Below are 10,279 nucleotides of genomic sequence, written 5' to 3'. Positions count from 1 at the left end.
AACCAGGAGACGGATATAGAACAGAAGGGAAGGAGGAGAGAGGGATAGAAGCGACATAATGAAAAGAGAAGAGTAGAGGAGGACAGACAGAGAGACAGACAAAGAGAGGTATGCAGCAAAGTGAAATAAAGATGGCCTCTCATGCAGCTGTGCTGGTGCGCTCGTGTCCTGTCATCAGGAGTCACAATATACATGAGCAACGTGGGCTTAATACAAATACTCTGAAGGTATTCCCCAACACACACACACACACACACACACTCAAACAAGAGCTTAGTCACACGCAACTGAGCAGGGTCAATTATGCATGGTGTTGGATGCCAGAGAAAGAAGAGAGAAGAGGGGAGGGGAGGAAGGAGGGAGAGTGAGAATAGAGAGAGACATGAAGAGAGAGAGGGGGGGAAGGAGGGAGAGTGAGAATAGAGAGACATGAAGAGAGAGAGAGAGGAAGAGAGAGAAAGAGATGGAGGAGAAGAAGAGAGAGAAAGGGGGAGCGTTTGGGGGGAGGAGAGTAAGGAGTGGAGCCAGTCTGCCTCTACAGAGAGAGAGAGGGAAGAGGAGGAGAGAGAGATGGAGAGAAAAGAAGAACAACCAGGAGACGGATATAGAACAGAAGGGAAGGAGGAGAGAGGGATAGAGCGACATAATGAAAAGAGAAGAGTAGAGGAGGACAGACAGAGAGACAGACAAAGAGAGGTATGCAGCAAAGTGAAATAAAGATGGCCTCTCATGCAGCTGTGCTGAAAGGCTTCGGTGTCCGCTGTCATCAGGAGTCACAATATACATGAGCAACGTGGGCTTAATACAAATACTCTGAAGGTATTCCCCAACACACACACACACACACACACTCAAACAAGAGCTTAGTCACACGCAACTGAGCAGGGTCAATTATGCATGGTGTTGGATGCCAAGCAAAGACATCATCACTAAGGAAGTCCACATCTCAACACACATCAACCTGCTCTACACACACACACACACAGATGGACAGAGATGTGTGTGTGGGTGGGGTGGGGTGGGGGTCTGAAAAAGACAATGACAGAGAGAAAGAGAGAATGAGTGAGAAGAGAGAGAGAGAGAGAGAAAGAGAGAGAGAGAGAGAGAGAGAGAGCGAAAGAGAGTGATTGGGTGAGTGCAAGACAGAGAGAATGATAGTGAGAATGAAAAAAGGGACAGAGAGGTGAGTATGTGATCTTACCAGTTGGATCTGAGCTCTTCACTGTCAGCTCATATGTCAGGTCTGTGGAAAAAGGAGAGAGAGAGAGAGAGAGAGAGAGAGAGGGGGCTGGTGTTAACATGAGAACATGTACAGGGGCAAGACCTGAGATCGACTGACCATGGATCAACTGACCTCGTTAAACGTTCATCAGATGATTGACATGGCCAGGAACAGACCCCTGTCTTACCAGTGTGTGTGCATGTGTATCTCTGTGTGTGTGTGTGTGTGTGTGTGTGTATGTATCTGTGTGTGTGTGTGTGCGTGTGTGTATCTGTGTGTATCTGTGTGTGTGTGTGTGTGTGTGTATGTGTGTATCTGTGTGTGTGTGTGTGTGTGTGTGTGTGTGTGTGTTCTCACCAGTGCAGTGCTGCTGTAAGCGCCGTATTTCAGCGTGCAGGCCTTTGAGAGTGTTGGCGTGGTCCTGCTGGAGGAAAAGCAGGTTCTTCTGAGCGCTGTGGAGTTGGTTCTCCAATGTTACGCTCACCGACGCCATCACGAGTGCTGCTGACACACACACACACACGCATTCACATATGGTCACTCACACCACAGACACCCCGAGACCTGCAAACACAGAGAGTGTGATGTAAGCAGTGTTTTTATGAAATATCATAGGATTGGATTAGCAGTGAACATCAACCATCAAACCATCCGAGATTTCGTTACTAGTCAGCACAGTAACATACACAGCTCAGTGTCTGTGTGTTTCAATGTTAAAGAAGCCCTATGCAACAATTTTAGCAAAAATGACCTTAATTATGCAGGTTGAGAGTCGTTCTGATGGTTCTACAACACTTTTTGGGTCGTTTGGTGGGTGCTTCGTCTCCCCCTAGTGCTTCTCCACGGAAAAAACGAAGAAATCCGGATGTGACTCAGCGGAAGGCCTCGAAAATGTAGTCAGATTGTAGTTTCTAAGAAGACTGCAAAACGGACTCCGACTTGGCTTTGTTGCTGCTGAAATTGTTAGCCTACCCTTGGGGAACCGTTTTGTAATGTGGTTTGATAGTCTCTTGAACAATGTGTTTGCTCGACCGTTTTATTGTGAGCCCTGTATGTGTTTAGCTTGGTTTCTTGATGGCTAGCTCGCTAGCTAGTGAGGGTTTAGCGTAGCAGTCACTTGCTACCGAAGCTGCAGGGGGAGCTATGTCGTGAAAAATGTAAGCCCAAATCAGGCGAAAACCCAGAAACAGCGAAGGAATAACCAGACTTGCATAGGGCTTCTTTAAAGTGTGTGTGTGATATGTGTGTGTGTGTGAGAGAGAGAGACTGTGTGTGTGTGTGTGTGTGTGTGTGTGTGTTCGTGTGTGTGTGTGTATGTGCTTAGAGTTCACATCATGAAGACGCTTGACTGTTCTGAAGAAAGATTGCTGGATCAGCAGAATGTTGGGTCTTGTTGACACACTTATCTGTATCAGAATGTCAGCGTCTGAATAATAACCACATTTATTCTACGGACCCTCTCCCCTCTCCTCTTCCCTTGCCCACCACTCCCCTCTTCTCTCTATCTTCTCTTCTCTCTTGTTTCTTCCTTCCTCCACTCCTCTTTTTCTTCCTTTCCCTCTCTACATCTCTCTATCCATCTCTCTCTCCCTCTCTCCTGACTTGTAGTCTGGGTGGTGTCTTGTCTGGGGATGTTAAATCACCCCGTGGCACTATATGTGCCCGCACAACCCTGTTACTATGGAGATGCCACCCCCTCGGGCAGAGGAGTTCAGTGCCTGAGAGACGCTGGGAGATGAGGAAAGAACCCTCCCCCCCAACACACACACACACACACACACACACAGGAGAGAATGAGATATACTGCTCGTCTCTCTGAGTGAAAAACCAGCGCCGAGTGTAGAAAAGAACACACATCCTGACCACATGGAAGAGTAACCGTGGCTATCACTGTCTGCAGAGCATCTCCATTTAACCTAATTCCACACACACACACACACATACAAAACACAGAAGCACAATCTAATTGTGACTGCCCAAACACCACACCCCTTTGTTTTTTAACCAGACCAGAACAAAGGACAGTGGACAGCAGGAGACGCCACGAGACTAGTGAGAAACGCCCGGTGTGATAACGTTACAGGAGACGCCATGAGACTAGTGGGAAACACCCAGTGTGTTAACGTTACAGGAAACGCCATGAGACTAGTGAGAAACACCAGGTGAATTCTCGTTACAGAACTCTCCTCTATCAGCAGGAGAAGCCATTAGACTAATGAGATATTCCTGGTGAGTTCTCGTTGAAGAACTTTGGGCTTTTCCGAATCAGAGATGTACTGATGGGGAGAGCGTTGGGAACCATTTCTTTGACAGAACGCCCGAATCAGAGATGTACTGATGGGGAGAGGTTGGGGGCTGGAGGGCCATGGAGTGAGTGTCCAGGGCCGAGAGCCGAAGGGGGGTGGGGTGTAACATGAGCCGTGACTCTGAATGCAGATCAACAAGACAGAGAGTAACACGTTTACAGTGTAGACTTAGGAAACCTATGTGACACACACACACACACACACACACACACACACACACACACACACACACACACACACACACACACACAGTCAGGCCAGGTGATTGATGAGCCAACAAGTCACCTCCCTCTCTCCCACACACTCCTGAACACACGAGTCAGCAACAGGCCCATTGCCCTTAGCCACCCAAACATGTATCATGATCAACCATGCAAATATTACAGGAAGCAATCACACACACACACACACACTCACAGAGAGTGAGGGAGAGAGAGAGTCATAAAGAAAGAGAGAAAAAAAGGTAATTCTTTCTCTTCCTGACTAGAGACAGCTTCAATAAAACATTGCAGTGCCTCTAAGCATTACATCATCACTAAGCAGACATGAATAAAGCATTTGCACTGCTCTCCACTCTCTCTGTCCACACACACACACACACACACACACACCACATACTCTCAGTTACCAAGCCACCACACCACAAACTACTCAGACACATGGTGGTAACACACGTTACACACACACACCACACACACACACACACACACACACCACTTTATTTGCAAGGCACTATGGTTATACACTGATACAATACCATTTCAGAAATACACACACACTCTCTCCCTCTCTTTCTAACACTCACAGATAAAGAACATGAATTGTTGTTTAGTGCATTGCTGCGGACAGCTATAGCCTGCTGATGTCATGGTGCCATTTCTTTACATGCACTGGTCATACAAAGAATTGAAATTTCGTTTCTTACTTTCCCATGCAGACATAGACATACTTTAAATACAGACATAGACATACTTTAGACATAGACATAGCCATAGACAATAAAAAAATATATATATACAGACATACCACATACAGACATTAAAGTGCGAGACTGAAATATAGAACATATATCAAAATATAGAAATATAGAACATATATCAAAAAAAAAATAGAGGTAGTTGTGTTGTATATTTACATAGTCTAAGCGTAACCTTCTGACAGAGTAGTAGTAGCAGCAGCATTGTGGCAGAGTGATAAATAACATTGATAACATTTACATGAAGTTTAAACTTGTGCTTGTGTGTACTGTATATTTACATTGATATGCAGTCATTTCAAGTATATCATGAAGCAGCAACACGTTAGGCTGCGCAGTCACAGTCACAGTTCCACAGGGCGGTCCTGGGGGGCTGGCTGGTGGGTGGGGGGCTGTCAGTGATGGGAGAGTGGGTAGAGTGTTCAGCATCCTGATTGCTTGGTGGATGAAGCTACTTGCAAGTCTGGTGGTGCTTGGGGGCGGAGGCTCCTGTACCTCTTTCCAGAGGGCAGGAGGCTGAACAGTTCGTGTGCAGGGTGGGTTGTGTCCTTGACAATCATTAGTGCTGGGTGGGTGAGGCGGGTGGTGTAAATGTCCTGCAGGGAGGGGAGTGGTGCTCCAATGATCCTCTTAGCTGTGTTAACAATTGGCTGGAGGGTCTTCCTGTTCTGATCTGTGCAGCTTCCGCCCCACACTGTGATGCAGCTGGACCACGATGCTCTCGATGGTCCCTCTGTAGAATGTGGTCATGGCCGGAGCGTGGCACTTGCCTTCTTCAATTGGCGCAAGAAGTAGAGGCTGCTGGGCTTTCTTAGCCAGTGATGCTGTGTTGGTGGTCCAGGAGAGGTCGCCGCTGATGTGCACCCCAGGAATTTTGTGCTACTCACTCTCTCCACAGCATCTCCGTCGATGGACAGTGGTGGCAGTTGTTTGTGGTCTCTCTGAAAGTTGACAACAATCTCCTTGGTCTTGCTGACATTCAGCAGGAGGTTGTTGTCTTTGCACCATTTAGCCAGCAGGTCTACTTCTTCTCTGTAGTGAGCCTCATAAGCCCTTAGTGATGAGGCCCACCAGTGTTGTGTCGTCATAAACTTCACCAGATGGTTGGAGCTGTGAGTGGTTGTACAGTCATGTGTTAGCAGTGTGAAGAGCAGGGGGCTGAGCACACACCCTGTGGGGCCCCCGTGCTCAGGGTCAGAGTGCTTGAGGTGTTGTTCCCGACATTACTGCTTGTGGTCTCTGCAACAGGAAGTCCAGCAGCCAGTTGCAGAGGGAGGTGCTGAATCCTAGCTTGTCCAGTTTGCTGATGAGTTGTTGTGGTATTATGGTATTGAATGCTGAACTGAAGTCTATGAACAGCATTCTCACATATGAGTCTTTATTGTCCAAGTGGGTGAGGGCTGGATGGAGGGCAGAGCAGATTGCATCCTCCGTGGATCGTTTGGCTCGGTATGCAAACTGGAAGGGGTCCAGGGTGGGGGGTAGGGTGGCTTTGATGTTTGACATGACTAGCCGTTCGAAGCACTTCATGATTATGGGCGTGAGTGCTACAGGACGGTAGTCATTGAAGCATGATGGTGATGATTTATTTGGCACAGGTATGATGGTGGCAGCTTTGAAAAGTGATGGGATGACTGCTTGCTCCAGAGAGGTGTTGAAAATGTCAACCAATGAGCTTACCAATGAGCTGACACAAGCCAGTCACCACTTACATGATCCATAACAAATGAATAATGAATGAAGTCATTCTCCTGTGTGGTGTGTGTGTGTGTGTGTAATATGTGTGTTACAAGTCTGTTATTTGTGTGTGTCTGTTATCAGACATAGCATCATCGTGTGTGTGTGTGTGTGTAATATATGTGTTACAAGTCTGTTATTTGTGTGTGTGTTATAAGACATAGCATCATCATTGTGTGTGTGTGTGTGTGTGTGTGTGTGTGTGTGTGTGTGTGTGTGTGTGTGTGTGTGTGTGTGTGCGTGCGTGCATGCGTGCGTGTGTGTGTAATATGTGTGTTACAAGTCTGTATGTGCTTGTGTGTTATCAGACATAGCATCATCGTGTGTGTGTGTGTGTGTGTGTGTGTGTGTGTGTGTGCGTGCGTGTAATATGTGTGTTACAAGTCTGTTATGTGCTTGTGTGTTATCAAACATAGCATCATCATGTGTGTGTGTGTGTGTGTGTGTGTGTGTGTGTGTGTGTGAGCATGTGTGTGTGAGTGTGTGTGTGTGTGTGTGTGTGTGTGTGTGTGAGTGTGAGTGTAAGTGTGTGTGTGTGTGAGTGTGTGTGTGTGCCCTAGCCTGCTGACTGGTCTCCCCCCTCAGCTCTAAGTGAGCAGAGTACTTCCTGTAATGGCATGGCAATGCTTCCCAACAGCAGCGCTGACATCAGCCTCGAGTGACCTCATGTATAATTAATGCTCTTTCTCTGCCCTCTTCTCTCTCTCTCTCTCCTCTCTCACACACACACACACGCTGAACAGGTCTGGTCTAGCACTAGCACGGTTATGTATTAAGTCTGATATATATCTGCCATGGATCTCACACCTCTCTCCGGTTCTGATATAGATCCAACATGAATCTGATCTGGCATTCCTATGCACGGTGCTGCCAAAGTTCTTGAATAGGTCCAGGAACCCCCCCCACACACACACATTCTCTTTCTCATTTTTTGCTCCACTCTGAACAGGCTAAAACATAAATAATCAACGAGCTGCAGCAGAGGAAAGCAGACACACAACCAAACGTATGTCCAAAAGACCATAATTTGATAAGAATTCGTGGGAAGCCTCTTTCTCCTGCTCTGGGGGTACGCACATAGGTGTTGCGCAAGAAATGTCTCGCGGGAAATGCAGGCACAGCAGTCTAATGTGAACCTTGATGTAAACCATAAACCTTGATGTGATGAACTCGTCAATGTGAGCTATAGCTTTTAATAGCTTTACGCATGACAGACGATTAAGTTAATACACACTATCCTAATTGCAGTTAATACCCGGCCTATGCACGTTGGTCAACAGAGCATCCACATTACTCTTAAGTCATAGCAAAGTGGACTGTATTTTCGTAGCTGAGAATTCGATCTGGAGCCGCGCTTGTTTTTCAGTAGGCTACGTTGCCAACAGACGAGCATCACACTGAACAAGCATGCTGCGCCGACCCTGGAAACAGGAAGACTGTAAACAGCACCTGCATTGCGGACAGCGTCGGCTGCCCCGGCCTACACCAATCCTCGAGGAATCAACTAGATTCAGAAGAGCTAGCCGACAATAACGCTCCAAAAAAGACCTACGCGGACGACAGACAGAGCGCTAGATGTCAACAAACTTATCACAGGGAATCAAAACATAACCCTGGAAACAATTTCGTTAACGGGGCTAAGCTAACGTTGCCTGCGTTAATAGAGGACGCGCAGGGTGAACATTAGATAGACCATCTGAAAACGACAAATGGTGTCAACATTCACAATTGTATGACTGACATGCATCAGAAATCTACGCGGTGGCCTTTACAGAATATCGCCATGGGATGCTCACATTAATTTTAGGGCGTTAGGCCTAGGCTACTTCTAAACAGGAGAACGGAGCTGACTTAGCCAACATTAGATGCTAACTTAACAACCTAACCAATAACGTTAACAAGCTAGTGTAAACAATCAAGACAATGCATCGCATGCTTGCAAATAACTGTCAGACACAAATCAGGTATTTCAAAGTGCACTGTTTTCAGGAGATAAACGTATAGACACCAGATATACACCATATTTTGCTAGAAGACAACAGCACATTGCGGCTCTCATCAATATAACGTTATTTTGAGGAGCAGGTGCATTGTACAGGATGTTTCAATTGCCAACCGGATAGATAGGTAACGTTAGAGAGTGAATGTTTTGCATGGTTTGCTCACTTACCTTACAATGTCACAGAGTGGACAGATTTGAGATCAGAGATTTTTATATTTTGTAGTGTGTCCGTTCTAGCACATTATTTCATGTATTCAAATGTGCAGCGCAGGCTGCTTGGTGCGTCTCTTGGTCGGTAGGGAAGACCGTCGGTTCTGTCATCTCCCGGAGCTACGGGACAAAATAAAGCGATGCATCATGGGAAATCTAAGCCAATCATTAGAAGCAAATGGGCACTGAATGGCCATTTTGTGTGCCTATAACATGGTTCATACAGTATTTGGAGATTTAAAAACTATAACAGAACTGTAATGTGAACGTTTAATTAACCAGGATTTACTTTAAATTGAAAATACACAATCAACACAAAACCGACAGACTACCTGCAGCTAAGCAGCAGCATCTAGGCTACTCTACAACAAAGTGTCACCATAGAAACCATTCCACAGTTTTTTCACGAGCTTTCGCACTACAACGCTCGTATTCCGCCCTCTAGTGACAAGATATGAAACGAAAAAGAAAATGATAGGCCCTAAATGCTTAAAAATAACAAATGTATGCAATGTGGCCCATTATTTCAGTTTGGGAACGTGTGCACATCCAAATTAAGGTGCAGGAGCCAAAAGTCCAAGATCCAGTAACAGAGAAGGTCCGCACACTTGCTCTCCGTTTTTTTTATTTTTTATTATTTGACTTCCACACACATGATGTTTCGAGCCCTTCGGCTCTTCATCAGACTTGAACAGACAAAAGACTATCACATTTTAGTCATACAATTTGGCCCATGCAATACCAAATAGTACTGGATGTAAGTTCATGTAGTGTGATCTATAGTCAGAATTAAGAATCATTCAATTTACATTTATTCATTTAGCTGACTTTTATATTTTTTTTACAATATCTGTGCCCGAGGTTCCTAATTCAAATCCAGTGCAAAACTGAACAAGGAAATCATACGGTTATGTATCTTGAAGTTCCAGTATGTGAGAAACTTGATATGCCTTCATATCTTCAGCCTCAAGTATAGCTAAGTAAAGCTAGAAAATATGTTATTTAGACAATAAGGTGAACTTCTCCCCACTGTAGAATGTAGAAAGGGATGCTACAAGGAAGGGAATTCAAATACATTCAATGATTTACAATCTATTGATGTCTGTGAAAAAGGAGCCCCCTCCTTTTCACCTGTCCATTCTAAATTAACTGCTGAACAACTGCTTTGTGCTACACATCCAAAGACCGTGCAGTCAGACACATTCTAACATGCACCCCCTTGATTATTTGAGGGTTTATTTTTTCATGTTATTGTTGTGTATGTGTTTATGCTGTGTGTGCATGCGACTGTGGGTCAACCTAAATTGTTGTAGTGCCAGGATGTTTAAAATGGGTTTGTCTTTGTACTATGGGAGATTTTAGCTGTGTGGGTATACTGGTATAGACCTTGACCCCTTTACAATGGTTTAACCCAACATCCTGATTGGGGTAATTGGCTGGCCTAAGGATGGCTTATTTTCACACAGAGAGAGACACACAGGAGAACCAGGGAGACACGCAGAAGAGCTAGAGGTCCAGAAATCAGGGAAGTCATACAGGTTAATGTTTGTTTGTTTGTTTAATGTTAAGTTAACCTTGCTTGTTGTGAAGCAAGGTTTGAGTGAAAGGTCCAAAGTTACAAGGTTGCCTTGTTTGGACAGGGAGCCTAAAAGAGTAGGTTCCGGGTGCCTAGTTTAATGGCATGGTAGATGTTTGTCGACTGAAGAACCGTGTATTTCATGTTTTGGACTCCAATTGTGCTCCTGAATCTGCCTGTTTGTTTATGGACAAAATAAATAATATCTTTTTGTATGGAACTGCTGTCTCCTGCCACCTCCTTCCCTCGA

General features: G+C 45.4%; 1 protein-coding gene across 1 annotated transcript in view; it reads right to left on the bottom strand.

Annotated features, from left to right (window-relative positions):
* The window catches only part of ccdc92 (coiled-coil domain containing 92), a 20,307-nt gene extending 11,473 nt beyond the window's left edge, over positions 1-8,834 (bottom strand). The window contains exons 1-4 of the mRNA XM_048244551.1: positions 8,786-8,834; positions 8,412-8,573; positions 1,580-1,723; positions 1,202-1,243 (exon numbers count right to left, since the gene is read on the bottom strand). Coding sequence (XP_048100508.1) covers positions 1,202-1,243; positions 1,580-1,715 — 178 coding nt within the window. The 5' untranslated portion in view covers positions 1,716-1,723; positions 8,412-8,573; positions 8,786-8,834. The remainder of the gene's footprint in view (positions 1-1,201; positions 1,244-1,579; positions 1,724-8,411; positions 8,574-8,785) is intronic.
* Between the last annotated feature and the right edge of the window lie 1,445 nt (positions 8,835-10,279).

This window comes from Alosa alosa, chromosome 5, assembly GCF_017589495.1.
Source record: "Alosa alosa isolate M-15738 ecotype Scorff River chromosome 5, AALO_Geno_1.1, whole genome shotgun sequence".
Taxonomy (NCBI): domain Eukaryota; kingdom Metazoa; phylum Chordata; class Actinopteri; order Clupeiformes; family Clupeidae; genus Alosa; species Alosa alosa.
This window is presented reverse-complemented; position numbering and strand designations above follow the sequence as displayed.